Source organism: Felis catus, chromosome A1, assembly GCF_018350175.1.
Source record: "Felis catus isolate Fca126 chromosome A1, F.catus_Fca126_mat1.0, whole genome shotgun sequence".
NCBI classification, from domain to species: Eukaryota; Metazoa; Chordata; class Mammalia; order Carnivora; family Felidae; genus Felis; species Felis catus.
Window position 1 is genome coordinate 19,652,565 of NC_058368.1, and position 16,642 is coordinate 19,669,206.

A 16,642-nucleotide genomic window follows, 5' to 3' on the forward strand; every position below is an offset into this window, starting at 1 on the left:
GGGTGGGTTCGGGCTTGGAGGGAAGACGACAATTCCTCAGAGTGAGTTCAGTGGCAAGGTACTAGTTACGGCAATAGAACCTGTCTCCAGCGCTCCTGGATCTTCCAGTGTCTGCAACGTGATTCTGGAATAAAGACGATTTCGGCTCTCCCAGCTGGACGAGCGGGACCCCGAGATGGCCTAGATGGTATGTTCCCTGCCAGAGGGTCAAAGGAGAGGCGAGCTGCTTCGAGATGTCTGCCCGTGCCTTAGGTCATGGAACACCCAGGAGAACCCTCAGGAGCCCAGTGATGCCATCGTGGTGCCATCTTAAAGAGGAAACCAGCTTTCACTGCTGTTCTGACTGTGAAGAAGTCTACCTGCACGTGGGATAACACTAGTGAAAATAACTCAGAGGTTAGAAGCCGCTTTCACGGACATTACCTGCATCCTTTCTGTGAGTCTATGTGAGGGTCCAGTGATTCCCAGTTATTAGCCTACACAGCTTACTTAACCTTCTGTTTTCTTTTGTCTAAATCTTGGCTTTTATTTCATATCTCTACAGATCTTCCTCTGTGTTTAACACACTCAAGTGGGGTGCACTGTTGGGGTGCTCTCAGACAGGCAGTCCTGCCTACCCTCCTCCTTCCTGGTATTGGTCCAATTTTACAAATAATTACATTGTGATTATTTGATGATTGTCCTCCCCTCCGGGCTGCGAGCTTCATGTACACTCCCAGACATAGCCCAGAGCTGGCAAGGCACAGTGGTGGGTGAATGAATAAACAGATGACGAAATAACTGACGAATCAACCCTTTATGTAACAAAGGGCTGTTGGCTGCACAACTTTTTGTTGGGTGACAAGCGAGAAGGGTTGAGTTCACCCAAGTGCTGACCAGGCTTGGAGACCTTGCCCCACATGGCAGATAAAGGGGTTCTGCCACGTCTCAGACTACACTCTTCATCTCCCCTCAACCTGAATGCACCCCATCCTGCTCTCCCTTGCCCTCCTCCCAGTGATGGGCACAGCCATCCCCTTTTTCACATCATCCTTGACACTGGCCTCTCCCACACTGATGAAATCCAGCCCATCCCCAGCTAGGTGACTCTGATCGACCTCCCCAAGCTCCTTCACAAGCTGCCAGCTCCTCTTCACCCACACCTCACTGACACCAGTGTCACTTCTACAGATGTGTGCCTCCAATGTTAAAGGCCATGCAAATCACCCAGGGACCTTGTTAAAATGCAAAGCCTGATGCAATAGGTTGGGGCCTGAGATTCTGCATTTCCAACAAAGTCCCAGGTGAGGCCAATGTTCCTGGTGCACAGACCACACTTTGAGTAGTCAGATGTCATTTCTAAAATTTAAATCTCAGTCATTCCTTCCTTAAAATTCTTCAGTGGCTCCCTATTGCCCACAAGACCTTATGCCATCGGTTTTCTGCCTTCTTGTCCAATCCACGGTTCTGCATATCTCCCATCTCTGCAGTTCCTCAAATGGTGACACGTTCTCTTGTGCCTATGCTGTTCCTTCTGCTTGGAATGCCTTCCAACCTCTCAGGCTCCCTCCCCTAGCTAATTCCCACTGGACTGTTAGGATTCACCCCGTCATCACCTCTGCCAGAAAACCTTTCTAGATTCCATCCACTCACTCCCCAATGCCAGAGTCAGCTACAAGGCATCAAAGGAGCACTCCTGAGATCTCTCACGGCTCTTATCACCTTGGGATGCACTGGCCTCTTTACCTGCTTGTCTCCCCACCTAGACCTAAGAAACAGAGCCTGGGACAGTGCAAGTTCACAGCTGTTTGCTGGAGGAAGGATAGACTCACAGAGGGATACCCTGTCCTCTCTGGGCTGCCCCTCAAGTCCTCTTCAGTTGGCACCTGTCTCTTAAATTGTTTCTAGGGAATGCTGTTAAAAGAGAGGGGGTCTATTTACCATACCCCAGCTCCTGCCTCCACCAGATTTATGTCTCTTTGGCCTTAAGATTAACAATTCTCTTTACTTTTGTTTGCAGCAGAATACTGGGGATCCCTGAATCGGCAACTCTTGCTGCACTGGGGTTCCCACCATTCGGCACACCATCCACTGGACAGGTCTTCTTGAGTCAGAAGGCTGGCCCTGACTCCTGAGAATCAGATGCCTTGCCAGACACCCCAAACTTTCCCAGAGTGATACAGAGCCACCGAGGCCTGGCTGTTCACCTAGGGGCCCCCATCCTCTCCTCTCCCTATCTCTTCACTGCTGCCCCAAACCCTGGTGAAATTCCAAAGTGCTGTAAGGCTCACCCAAGCCCAATGCCATTATTGGCTGATCTACTCTAAAGCTGCGTTCCATGATCTAGGGCTGTCATTAGAAAAGGAACAGGACCAAGAGGCAGATGGTGTGAGTTCTAATCCTGGTCCTTCCGTTTGCTACCTGCCTAGCCATATGTAGTCACTTTGCTTCTCTAGGTCTCTGTTTCCACGTCTGTACAATGGGTTTATGTACCTTCCTTGTCAACCCACAGAGTTGTGGTGCTGGCTACATGAGTTGGTGAGTGTGAAAGTGCTTGTCAAGCAGAAACGGATGTGCAAAGGCTAGGTAAGTAGATGCATTAATAAAGATGAGGGCCAGGCCTCAGAAAGGGGGAAGGCAGGTGTTTGCCTTTACATGTCTCAACTTCCACCTTCTGTTCGTTTCCATACCAATGCCCATAGAGACCATCTAATCCCAGAGGAAAAGCTGGGTGTGTAAGTTGCTGACCACATGAGTGTACATTCATTGAGTGTATTACCTCCTTGGGACATTTTAATTTTGAATGAAGGAGAGAGATTCGAAGGAAGGAATTGATCCTGTCTTGAGGCCTGTGTGAATGGGAATACATGTGGCAGGGAGACTGTCCTATGTGGAACACTTTGACTTCACCGGCAGGGAAGGGCCTTGCTCTAGAGCCTTCGCCTTATGCCCTGCCCCTTTCTCAGGCTACAGAGAACTGGAATTGAGAAGTTTGCTGGGCATCAGGAACCACAAGTGACGGGACCATTAGGGGATTCAGCCTGTGTGTTCTAAAAGGCCTGCAGGGACGATGAAGCACAATGAAGCACTGTGGCCTTCTCTGAAAAGCTGTCAGCCTGCTCCAGGCCTCTAAGCCTGCTCAGAGTGGAAAAGAATGATTGTCCCCGAGCACACCAGAGGCATAGGTGACTCAGCTGCTCTCTGTCCCTATGTGTCTCTAGCTGGAGTTGTCTCAGCCTCTCTTCTCTCCCATTCTGACTTTTAAAGAGAGCTGTAGGGTCTCTATTCACAAACACTCACACATGGTGGGCTCATGGTGAAGTGCCCAGAACCAAGTTCTAGACAGATAGCAGTACAGCCTGGAAGGTGGAAATATGGCCTTGGATAATCACAAAAGTGGGGGAAAAAAATGAAGCAGGCCTTATTGAAGAAGTTGTTTCCCCAAACCTCTTCTCAGGACTTTATTAGGTCTTTTGAAGCAAGGAGACAAACAAGTGCCTATTTTCTCCAGCACGTTGGGTCACCCTGGACTTGAATCCCTATCCAACAGAGTCTAGACCCCATGTCCCTTCATGTCCTGTTCTCACGCTCTGCCTCGGAAGAGGGCCAGTGATTGGGGCCCTCCATTGATATTGTGGTGCCTGTCTTCAGGTATCTGCTCCTCAGCAATATGGCCACCACCTTCTACCCAGAATGCTTTCTCCTCTTCCCAGAGGGCATTCTCTTCCTCCCAGAGGGACTTTTTATCCTCCCACAGGGACTTTTCCTCCTCAAGAAGAGCTCTTTCCTCCATCCACAGGGCTTTCTCTTCCTCCCACAGGGCCTTGTCCTCCTGAAAAAGGTTCCGGTCTCTTTCCCATAAGGCATTGTCCTCTTTCCAAAAGGCCTTATCCTCCTTCCAAAAGGTACGGTACTTTTTCCAAAAGGTTTTTTCTTCTTCCCGGAAAGATTTTTCCATTTCCCAGAAGGCTTTTTCCTCTTTCCAGAAGGTCTTCTCTACTTCCCAGAAAGGTCTCTCCTCTTCCCAGAAGCCCAAGATCTGACCCCGGAAATCATGGATCTTGCCTCGGAAATTCCACATCTTTTCTTTGAAGTCTTCTATTTTCTCAAGAAAAATTTTCATCTCTTCCCGAAAAGCCTTATCTTCCTGCAACTTGCAGATTAGTTTCTTCTGGCGTATGTTGGGTGAGGATCCCACCATTGACCGAAAGCAAGAAAGCCCCATCCATTTGCTCACTTTGAAGGGAAACATCTTAGTTAGCCAGAATGGTGGGGTGGCCATGATGGAGGACAGGACTGTTGGCCAAGCCCAGGTCAGCTGGTCAAACCCTGCAGGGACAGTACAGAAAACAAGTTCATGAGTATTACATGCCAGAGAATGAGCCCTTGGGTCTGTATTATTTGATTTAGGAAAATTTAACCATTTCTCTCTTTGACCCATTGCATGTGTTTGTGAGAGATGAGATTTGGTAGAGAAACATGCTGGCTGATTATAGCTTTGGGCTGAAGAGGGAGTCAATACATTCAAAGTCAAAGCCGCTGAAGTCATAGAATCTCAGCCAACAAGGACAGGGATGCTCAACTAGGATATCAGAACACACAAGTGTGACACGATCACTTCAAGGGGTGTGTCACAGTTTTCTTTTACTTTTAAATAATAAAGTACTGCAGCCCCTCAATGCTTTACTTTTGTTAAACCAATGAGAATTCATTTGAAGTTTCGTCATTCTCACTTGGGGATTGCTCATAACCTTCTCATGGCCATGCTCGCAGCAGGGTGCCACAGGTGTGAGTGTTCTGTTAAGGCCACCTGAAAAGCAGAGGGTGAGACCCACTGGCCTAGGGGGTACTGTTTTAGTAGAAGAGTCTATTTGGGGAACAGAGACTTAAAACAGTAAGGTAAAAGACAATGCCAAATGTTAGCAAGGATACAAATAAGAGGAGCTCTCACAATATCAAGTAATATTGAACAATAGGGAAGATACTTTATGACTCACTAGCTCTACTTCCAGATATGTACCCTGAGGAATCTTATGAATTGTGACCAGGAGACAGGTACAAAAATGTCTGAGGAGACTTGTTCATAAACGCTCAACTGCAACAATCCAATGGCCATCACAATAGAATGGAATTTAAAAATGGTAGTATATTCATGCAATGGACAGCATAGCTATGTGCAACAATGTGGATGAATAGTATAAACATAATTTTTAAAGAAAGAAGCAGGATTGGGGCACCTGGGTGGCTCAGTCAGTTAAGTGTCTGACTTGGTTTCGGCTCAGGTCATGATTTCATGGGTCGTGGAATTGAGCCCCACATCAGGCTCTGCACTGACAGGGGAGGCTGCTTGAGATTTTTTTCTCTCCCTCTCTCTATATGCCCCTCCCCTGCTCTCTCTCTCTTCAATAAACAAGCATATAAAGCAAGAGAGAGAGAGAGAGAGAGAGAGAGAGAGAGACGCAGGATCAAAGAATTTCAAAGAATAAAGTTCCCAAACAGGAAAAACTAAACTCTGTTGTTTATATACTTAGGTGATAACACAAAAAAGCATAGCAAAGAAGCGAGACCCATAAGTCAAGATAGTGGTTGCTTGAGAGGGGAGGATGGGATAGGGAGGTGGTGGTGGTGATTAGGTGAGGACATGAGGAGGGCTCCTGAGGAGCTAGCAGTATTCTCTTTCTTTACTGGGGTAGTGGTTGTAGGTGTGTTCATTATAAAAATATGCTACGCTGTAGGTATATATTTCAAGTACTCCAATAAATGTATTATATTTTACAATAAAATATAAGCTAGGGAGAAAGAAAGGAAAGAAAGAAAGAAGAAAGGGAAGTGAGGAAGGAAGGAAAGAAGAAAGAAAGAAAAGAAAAGAAAAGAAAAGAAAAGAAAAGAAAAGAAAAGAAAAGAAAAGAAAAGAAAAGAAAAGAAATAAAGGGAGGACAGAGAGAACATTGCCATATATCTGAAGTATCAGATATCAGCACTCTCCAGACTACAGTAAGTACAAAGGTGGGTCAAGTGATGAGAAAAAGGGCTGGACACAGGAAAATGGTCAGAGGAAGGGAAGACAAAGGGTGCATGTACCTGGTGAGGGCATTAATTTCCATTTTGAGCTTTCTGGAAGGAGCTGCCAGGGTCTGGCCTCACTCCGTGGGCCTTGATAAGCACCACGTAATGGAGCAACATGACTTCCCTTTAGGAAATCCCTCTGGGCTTTCTTCTTGTTTTTCCATTTTCAGACTCAGGATCAGGGAGTAGGGGAGAAGGAAGGACACATAGGTGGAGGGTGTGTGTGTGTGTGTGTGTGTGTGTGTGTGTGTGTGTGTGGTGAAGGGGTAGATGGTGGCATCACCATGTCCACCCAGCCACACAAGCCAGAAACCTGGAGCTCATCCCTGACTCCTTCCTTTTCCTCACCAGACTTTGAATCAATCATCAACCCTCCCAGTTATGATTGTTAACATTTCTTGGAACCATGCCCTCAGATTCATGTCATTGACCACGGCTGCTTTGCAGCAGGACCCCTGTGACAGTCTCACCAGTCTCTCTGGTATTGATCTTACTCTCCCATCCACCCCTACTGTAGCCTCAGGGGTGTTCCTAAGTTTATTTATATTTTGAGAGAGAGAGAGAGAAGGCGAATGCTCAAGAGGGGGAGGGGCAGAAAGACAGGGAGAGAGAAAGAATCCCAAGCAGGCTCTGCACTGTCTGCACAGAGCCGGACATGGGGCTCAAATCCACAAATCGTGAGATCATGACCTGAGCCAAAATCAGGATTTGGATGCTTAACTGACTTAGCCACCCAGGGGCCCTGCCCCAGGGATGTTTCTAAAACACGTAATCACACCTGCTCACAAAACTCCGAAGACTCCACAGCCCAAATCCAAATGCCTAGTAAGGTTCTCTGTAACCTAACTCCTGCTTGTCACTTCCTTGACCTTCCTACCATCTCCAAAGCTAAGTTTCAGTAATAATGGGCCACATCCAGTTCTCTGGACAAGACCCGCAGTTTCAAGCTTCCAAGCCAAGGAACACGCTGTGTCCTCTACTGATTACCGTTCCTTCTCAGTGTGGCTTGAATTCCTCTCCACATCGCCCCCTCTGAAAGCTACTTGGACCTTCCAGACAAAGTTCATCACCACCCCCCACTCACTCCCGTTGTTTGCTTGTCATGCTCGGCTGATATTAGGTGTGGACGTGCCTTGTTGCCATCCCTGTAACCTAGCATCTAAGATGAAGCTGTGGGCATAGGAGGTAATTGATAGAAATGTTGGTTGACTTGAACTGAATTTCGTTGAATTTTGGAAATTTGATTTTCTAGGTTGTATTATGGTTGTCTTATTTATGTAACTGTTGGTATCTTGAGGTGGGGGAAAGTGCGTCCTTCTTCCTTCCTTTCTGCTATGAGAATGCAAAGCAGGCCCTCAACAAGTGTTTGTTGAACTGGATTTGGAAACTCTATAAGCAAAGCCTCAGGGTCAATTAGAGCCCAGGATAGCTGTCAACAACAATCAACTTTCTAATTACAATGTTAATAACAACAACTACCTGCACATTTATTTAGCCCTTTTATGCTGGTCACTTTACTGGCATTACCTGTGTAATCCTTTCAACCATGCTGTGAGATAGACACCTTGATTAACCTCATTATATAACTGAGAAAACTCAGGCTTGAAGTTAAAAACCCATTCAAGCAATTAAGTAGATGAGGCAAGATTCTTCTAGTAAGTGCTAGAAGTGCATTACGTGGTCAAGCAATACTACTTGGAAACACCATCGGGCTCATATTTAACTAGGAAGGAGTGTGTGTGTGTGTGTGTGTGTGTGTGTGTGTGTGTAAGAGAGAGAGAGAGAGAGAGAGAGAGAGAGAGAGAGCGAGCGAGCATTGTATTAAGCTCCGGACCTATTGATAACTTAATGATAACATTTAGCAATGTGGTCACTAATTTTAAAGGAAACCTCCTTTCTCCTCATACAATCCTGCTAAAAAAAATACACCAACACTCACACTAAAAAGCAAATCAAAGAACACTGAATGTTATCAGTGAAGAAAATATATTTTTCACCAAACAACAAAAAAAGGCTTACAAAAATCTATTTTTATATGTGAGACTTGTCTGTTTCCAGTTTGCAAAAACAAACAAACAAACAAACAAGCAAAACCATTTCTGTGCAGACTTCTGACTTTCTTCTGAAATGTTTCCTGGACATATTCCAACGCCAAAAGTAACCACCTTCCAAATTACACTAAAGCTTTATTTCTTATTCCTTGGGCAATGTTTGCACTAACTAGAGAACTCACTGGAACAGTTTAATAAATTCTTTTTTCCTTTGCACCAGAGATCCCAACTGTTCTCTGATTCTGAATTTCCCTTGCCTAGTGTCTCCCAGGCTCTTACTTTCTGGCTCTTTTCATGGCCTCACACTTTCTGCAGGTCTAACACCAGTTGTGGTTCTTGGCAGGCTTTCCCTTCAGCGCTGTGCTCCACAAAGAACCAGTGTCGACATTCATGAGGAGAGAGAACCACAAAGCTGAGTGGAGAAGCCAATTCTGGGGGACTGGCTCAGTCCATGGAGTCACTTGAGAATAGGAAAAACTACAAAGTACAGGTCAGTGAGCACTAAATGTTCACTCTCCCTGATTTTCCCCCAGTCTCACTGCCTACTTGGGCCGCGGCAGGAGAGATCTGCTTACAACACTTGTTGACAGAAATAAATGTATTATAAGTCAAGTATTCAGGGACTGTCCCTTGTCAGAAGATCTGGGCTCCTATTTGTGGAGAAACAGGGCCACAGGCTGAAACTTCTTCAGCCTCCAGCTTAGCGTCTTGGCATCCACATCCATTGTTAATGCCCGCCTACGGGCTCCTGGGCAAAGCCAGGCCCTCCCCCATCTTCTCACAGCCCCGTGGTGACTTTATTTCCTCAGCAACCCCTCACTCCTGGGCCTTCCAATCTCCCTCTCTGCTCCTTCTGGCCTCTCAGCACACGAACACACTCAAGTCCCTCTCATCTTAACACGGCCGCTCAACCAGCTGACCACAGAATCCTCTAGCTCTCTCTGCTTACCGCGTGCTGGCCTTCTCCTCCTTGAATACTCTTCTCAAAGAGCAGCCGACGATCACTATCCACCATTTCTGTATTGCATCTACAACCCATCCTACAGCAATCTGCCTTTTGCCTCCTTACTCCACTGAAACTCTATTTGTTAAGATCCCTAGAGACGTGCACATTGTTTAGTCCTTTGTCCTCACTGACTGACCTGTTAGCAGCATTTGACGTTAGTCCTTTTTGAAGCTCCCTCCCCCTTGGCTTCTATAACACGGGGCCATCCTGCTCTCTTCCCACTTCCCGGACCACTCTTTCTCCACCTCTTCGTGGACTCCTTTTCCCGACGGAATGTGTTTTATCCACGGAAGGCGGTGCCTACCTCACAGAGCTCTTGTAGGGAGTAAATTGGGCATTTTGAGTGCCTAGCCCAGTACCTGGCACATAGCAAGTGCTCATTAAACAGAAAGTAAGAATAATTACAATTGTTACTATTTTGTGTCATTTTCAATCTTCTTAGGCCAGCATGCCAGGACGATCATGATCTGTCCCTACAAACCATTTTTGCTTTATCTCTCAGCCACCTTCCCTGATGCCTATGCTCTGGCCACGTGCAATCCCTCAAACATGCCAAGTTTTCCTCAGTTTCCTGTCATGTCGGTCTCTCTCCCTGGACAGCCTTGCCTAACCCCACTTCACTTCACCTAGTTAACTCTTTGGAACTCAGTCACCTCCTCTAGCTCTCCTGACACCCCTGTCTCTACCAAATTCAGAGTCAGTATATGCCTGACTGGTACATAATATATGTACAGTATATGCCTGACTGGTACATAATATATGTTAAGTAAATGACAGCTGAATGAAGGGCGGTATCCCGGATTATAATGTTAGAGAAAAATTCATCTGCAAGTTTTTCTCACGACCACTTAAATTATCCTTGAGAGATAAATCAAGCATAATATCAAATACATACATGCGTATTTAGATATAAAGTGTAATATGATATGTGGATTCAATGTATCCAACTTATTCCCTACAAGAGCTACCTATGAGGTAGGCACTGCCTTCTGTGGATATAAAAACAAGAATCAAAGAAACAGGCCTAGTTTTCAATATTATACTTCAGGACAGGAACTTACTTTTAAGGAAAATGTTGTATATAACTCTATGCTTAGAACAAATAACTATCCAATCTAAAGCCAATAGTTACTTACTGCTTAGCTGTTTCCCAACTGGGCAGTCCTCAGTAGCCCTCAGAGGCCAGGCAGTCATTGTCACATCACAGACCCCCTAACACTGTTGGCAGTGATCCCTCTGCCCCTCTTAGTCCTGACTCACAGGGTAGGGAGACCCACAGTGGGTAAGGGACTTTAAGGAGTGGAAAGAGAAAGACTCTTCCGTCTTCCATCTTTGACTTCACCAATAGGGTGTCACTGTTGATGACTCACAAATGATTGTTACCTCACATTCTACCTGGGTTGTATCCAGGGGCAGGCTTCTGGAAAATCACGTTGCAGTCAGGGGTTTTGTATGTGATGAATCATTTCTCTTGCTGCTCTCGAGATGCTGTCTTTGGCTTTTGGCAGCTTGACTATGATGTGCCTATGCATGGATCCCTTTGAGTGTATACTAGAAATCTGTTGAGCTTCTTGGAAATGCAGATTTGGTATAGTGTTTCTTCAAAGTTGAGAAGTTTTTGGCCATTATCTCTTAAAATATTCTTTTTTCCACTTTCTTTGTTCTTCTCGGACTCCTTTTACATGTAGCTCAATGGTGTCCTAAAGGTGTCTGGGGCTCTGTTCATTTTTCTTCATTTTTCTTTCTGTTGCTTAGACTGGATAATCTCAATTGATCTGTTTTCAAGTGTACTGATTCTTCAGCCAGATCAAATTGCTCTCGATCCCCTCTATTTTTCATTTTTCACTGTAGAATTTCTATTTGGTTCTTATTTTTTAAATAATTTCTATTTATTGATATCCTCTATTTGGTAAGACCTAATTCTCAAGCTTTTCTTTAATTCTTCAGGCATGGTTTCTTTAATTCTTTGACCATATTTATTTTATTTAAAAAAAATTTTTTTAATGTTCATTTATTTTTGAGACAGAGAGAGACAGAGCATGAATGGGGGAGGGGCAGAGAGAGGGAGACACAGAATCTGAAGCAGGCTCCAGGCTCTGAACTGTCAGCATAGAGCCTGACGTGGGGCTTGAACTCACGGACCGCGAGATCATGACCTGAGCCGAAGTCGGATGCTTAACTGACTGAGCCACCCAGGCGCCCCTCTTTGACCATATTTATAATAGCTGATGTAAAATCTTGGTCTAGGAAGACCATCATCTCCAGTTTCTCAGATAGTTTCTAACCAAAAAGAGAATAACTCAAAATAATAGTTTCTATTGATGCTTTTTCCCTCCATGTGTAAACCATTCTTTCCTGTTTCTTTGTGTGTGTCCTAAGTTTTTGTTGAAACTGGACATTTAAAATAATATAATTTTAAATAATATCATCTAAACAATATAATATCATACAAATAATACAATATAGCAACCCTAGAAATGTGATGTCCCCCCTCCTCAGGTTCATTGTTTCTTGTTGTCGTCGTCGTTGTTATCGCTATTTGCTTATTTAGTGACTTTCCTGGACTAATTCTGAAAAGTCTCTTTTTTTTGTCTTGTGTGGCCACTAAAGTCTGCTTGCTTAGCTTAGTGGTCAGCTAATGATTGAACTAAGAGATTTCCTTGAACTGGCAAGTGTCTCTTCCTTTGCTGAGGGACTCTGTGTAGGTGTGTGTGTTGGGGCATGACTTAGGTGATTTGCAATTCTGCCTTAGCCCTCACTTCCTTGCTTGTGCAGGACCTCAAGGTCAGCCTGAGGTGAAAGATTATGACCCTCCTCAGGTCTTTCTTGGGTATGTACTCAGTCAAATACACGTGACCTTCTAGATTTCCAGAAATATGTTAGAACTTTTCAGAATCTTCATGTTGTTCTCTGTTTTTCCTTTTAAGTTTTTGCTCAGCTTCTTATTAGCTCCAACTGGTGACACTGTCAGAGGAAACTGAGCTATTAAAAACTTGCCACTGTTTTCTTTTTTTTTTTTTTTTTGACAAATGCCCTGAGGATAGGGCCATTTGCACAAAATTAGCATTGAGTTAGGTCAAATAAAGACAAGTCCTGTGGCTGAATCTTTTCAGTGAACTGCCAGACAAGTCAAGTAGTGATAATTCTTTGGAGATGGGGAATTCTTTGGACTCCAAACTCAACCTGTCCTCTTACTTGTCCATTCCAGGTGTCCCAGTCATTGATTTTAATCATTACTCTTTTCTAATATATGTACTTAAGAATGTCAGTTTCCCTATAAGTATACTTACTTGGATCTCACATGTTTTGACATGTCACATTAAAAAAAAATATTTTTCATGTGTATTTATTTTTGAAAGAGAGCATGAGGGGGGGGGGTGGGGGGGCAGAGAAGGAGACACAGAATCCGAAGCAGGCTCCAGCCTCCGAGCTGTCAGCACAGAGCCCGACATGAGGCTCGAACTCACAAACTGAGATCATGACCTGAGCCAAAGTTGGACACTCAACCGACTGAGCCACCCAGGAGCCCCAATGTTTATTTATAATTACACATATTTTTTTTTTTTTAATTTTTTTTTCAACGTTTATTTATTTTTGGGACAGAGAGAGACAGAGCATGAATGGGGGAGGGGCAGAGAGAGAGGGAGACACAGAATGGGAAACAGGCTCCAGGCTCCGAGCCATCAGCCCAGAGCCTGACGCGGGGCTCGAACTCACAGACCGCGAGATCGTGACCTGGCTGAAGTCGGATGCTTAACCGACTGCGCCACCCAGGCGCCCCTATAATTACACATATTTTTTATCTTTTCTGTTGCTCTTCATTTCTTCCTGCATCTCTGTGTTTCTCTTTGAGATCATTTTCTTTTACATCTCCCCACATCATACCCTAAACCTAAAGTTTCCTTTATTATGGGTTTTGTGATGACTTCTCTCAGTGCTTATTTGTTAAAAATACTTTTATTTTGCCTTAATTTTTATACTATCTAACAGATTTTATTATAGAATGGTTTCCTTAACATGCTTCTACTGTGGTATAAACAAATGATTCTTTCCTTTCATTTTTTCATTCTTCACAGTATTGAGTATTTTATGGCAATAGGATTTCAAAACATTGTAAGAAATGAATTTTAATGTCTATAAACATAGTGTGTCCAATGTGCTGTTTAACTTATCCGTTCAATCTTTTTTTTTTTAAGTAGAGGGAAGCTCTGTGTCTTTTTAAAAATTTTTAAATGTTTATTTATTTATTTTGAAAGAGAGGGAGAGAGCATGAGTGCAGAGGGGCAGAGACAGAGGGAGAGAGAGAATCTCAAGCAGGTTCCATGCGGTCAATGCAGAACCCAGTGCGGGCCTTGATCTCATGAACTGTGAGATCATGACCTGAGCCAAAATCAAGAGTCAGACACAACCAACTGAGCCACCCAGGCACCCCTCAATCTTTACTTTTATTTACTAAATATTATTCAGGTCCAAAACATCCATGTGATTATTTCACACAGTTTTCAGGGGGTTTTTTGTGTCCCGTTTATTCATCTTGATTTTTAATTCCATGAACATGTTAATAATAGTTCAAAGTGTATGTCTTATTGAAGATCCAGATCTTCTGTGGATGTCTTTCCATTGTCTGTTTTTCTTCTCTTGGTTTTCTGCCAAAACTTGTTTTCTTACATGGCTGGTTACTTTCACTGATGTTATCTTTTTCCAGAGGTACTTATTTTTGCTTCTAGTAAGCAGAGAGGCTAGAGAAGCTGATTACTTGATTCCAATCAGGAGTTGATATGGTTCTAAAACTAGGCTTTAATCTCTATGAGATATGCTTCTCCAATTGACTCTTACTCCAAAAAAAAAAAGCTTACGATGTTTTCCAGAACATCTCCTCTCTGATACATCCTTAGCTCTAATTGTAGCCCTCTAAGCCCCTTTATATTGCTGGAACTTCCGTTCACACCCTCCAGCTTTTCATTCACTGCTTTCACTTTTGGAAGCAGCTTCAAATGTCACTCATCTCTACTGACTTTATTCCTTATTCAGATCTTGGCCTCCAAACTTCTCCCTGACTCAGTGTTTCTGAGATGTCCAGCACTGCTCATTGTTCTCAGCAGGATATGTTGTCTGAAACAACCTGGTCAGCCACTGTCCAGTGGAAAACTCATAGGGGGGGCTTATAACCAAAGGAGAGACATGATGTAACTCAAGATTGTTGACCTGGCCAGAAGGCCCAAAGTAGATGAAAATAAATTGATTATATAATTGATATAGCTAGCATTTATTGATCATTAACTATGTGCCCAGTTGCTGTTCTAAGTGCTTTTACATGTATTTTCTCACAACAAACTAACAAATTAGATATTATTGCTACTCCATTTTACAAGAGAAGAAAGAAATGCATAGAGAAGTCAAGAAACTTGCCTAAGGTCATGCAGAAGTAGGGCCCACATTTGAACTTACGCAGTTTTGTTCAGAACACATACCTGTCTGATACAGAAGGTTGCTGTGGTAATGGAGGCAACAGATAGTCTGAGTCATGACTGGTATTGTAGCTGGGGAGTCAGAGAGGAATAGATAGCTACAAGAAATATTTCAAAGAAAGACTCATTAGCTGATCAAAAGAGTTGCATGGGATTAAGATGGAGGAAGTAAGGGCAAGACTAAGGTATGGGGCCTAAGTGCCTGGAGCATGACCATGCGTTTACCAGAAATTTATTGAGATGCAGTTGATTTAGATGAGTTGCAGTATTCTTACATGAATGTATTCTTACATGAATACATTCTTACAGTATTCTCCAGGTTTCATGTAATTCACGATTCATAAAATGTTGGCTGTTCCCAATAAATCTTACAGCCTCTGGGGGGAATGGCAAATGAAATTATTATTGCTGAATGTGAATGGAGTACTGAAAATAACTTGAGCGTCAGCATCAATGTGCTCAGAGCATTGAAAAGGATAAACTTTTCCCTAGTGCTGCCTGCTTTGCACCAAATCAATGGCTCCTGTTCACTCAAGACACAAAGTTTAGCTTATATTCTGTTCAATATTATTTTTAAAATTTGTATGACCATTATTGCCAATTTTCAGAAAAATGCATATTCATTGTGAAAAATATTAGGAAACAGAGCAAGGATAAAAAAGAAAATTAAAATCATCCATAACCCCGTACTCAGAGGTAACCACTATAAACATTTGGGGTACAGTTTTCCACTCTTTTTCCTATGCTTATGGCTAGATATATTCTATGAGACTGGTTTTGTGCTGTGCCTGGTGCTTCGTGGCTTGCCTTTGTATGCAGTAATGTATCATAAGCACTTCCCCGTTTCTTTAAATATTTCTGAGAACACGATTTTTAATAACTGCAAGAGTACACATTCCCTTATTTTTGGAAATTGATTTATTCCATGAGGAATATAGATTATTTTCCTGGAAGAGTAGGTCAACCCAGAAAATTGCTCACAGAAGAAGACAATGGCAACGTAATCAATCATTGCTGCCCATGGCCTCAGTCTCTGTATTGAAAGAAGAGAATTCTTTCTAGCAGTACCAGTTATAGAAAGGGATCATTCATGGGAAGTTGGCCTTGTGAAGGCGGAGACTTTGTTTTGTTCCTGCTGTACTCACAGCGCCCATTTTACAAAGAGCTTCTGAAATAAAGCAGAAAAACATAACCCAACAGATAAATGACCAAAGGATGTGAATACTTTGGTTGTAGACAAATAACAATGACTCTATGAAAAAATTTCCAACCACACTTAAAGAGAAATGCAATTGAAAATAAATATTGCATGTCCTACCTATCAAACTGGCAGAAATCCAAAAGTTTAACAATACACTCTGTTAACACAACTATATAGAAATAGGGCCCCTTGTACAGTGCTGGTCAGAATGCAAAATGTTTCAACCCCTAAAGAGGGGAATTTGTCAGTGTCTAGCAAAATTATAGATGCATTTACCTTTTGATTCAGCAATTCCACTTCTGGAAGTATATCCCACAGGTACACCTATTCAAGTACAAAATGATACTTATAAAGGGTACTTATACTTATTCAGTTCATTGGAGTATTGTTTGTAACTTCAAAAGATTGGAAATAATCCACTTGTCCAGCAACATGGGACAACTTAAATAAATTATGGCATGTCACCGAGCAGAGTACTATGCAGCTGTTAAAAAAAATACAGCAAAGGTTCTATATGTTGATATGGAGAGTTCTCCAGGATATATAAAGTGAAAAAATCACCATCAACAAGGTGCAGAATACTGGTACATATTGTATAAGGGAGAAAATAAGAATATATACCTATGTATTTGCTTATATTTGCACAAAGGGATATTAGAAGAAAAACACCAAGCTAATAAAAATGGTTATTTCTGAGGGAAATGGTGTAGGGGAAGGGGTAGAAGCAAGACTTTTCTGTGAATGCCTTCCATGAAGGCTTTGGTCTTTGAATAATGTAAATGGATAATGTATTCTAAAACAAAAAAAAATCTTAAAATTGGAAACAAACACATGAACATAACCATACATCAAATATTACCATGCCCACATG

General features: G+C 43.0%; 1 protein-coding gene and 1 long non-coding RNA gene across 2 annotated transcripts; both read right to left on the reverse strand.

Moving 5' to 3' along the window:
- Positions 1-3,412: 3,412 nt before the first annotated feature.
- CCDC70 (coiled-coil domain containing 70) lies at positions 3,413-10,447 on the reverse strand. The gene is made up of 2 exons (XM_023251213.2): positions 10,239-10,447; positions 3,413-4,308 (listed from the first exon to the last, which is right to left on the reverse strand). Exons 1-2 carry the CDS (start codon positions 10,294-10,296, stop codon positions 3,563-3,565), a joined length of 804 nt encoding a protein of 267 aa, XP_023106981.2. The 5' UTR covers positions 10,297-10,447; the 3' UTR covers positions 3,413-3,562.
- Positions 10,448-15,581: 5,134 nt separating this feature from the next.
- On the reverse strand, positions 15,582-16,350 carry LOC123383032. Its single transcript, XR_006592343.1, has 2 exons — positions 16,048-16,350; positions 15,582-15,738 (listed from the first exon to the last, which is right to left on the reverse strand). It is a non-coding gene; the product is annotated as an uncharacterized LOC123383032 (long non-coding RNA).
- Positions 16,351-16,642: the final 292 nt, after the last annotated feature.

Excerpts from the sequence above, each read along its gene's own strand:
- CCDC70 (XM_023251213.2), bottom strand. The coding sequence starts at position 10,296 with ATGACTGCCTGGCCTCTGAGGGCTACTGAGGACTGCCCAGTTGGGAAA. Across the intron at positions 4,309-10,238 it reads AGTTGGGAAACAGCTAAGCA|GGTTTGACCAGCTGACCTGG; the intron begins GTAAGTAACTAT and ends CTGTCCCTGCAG.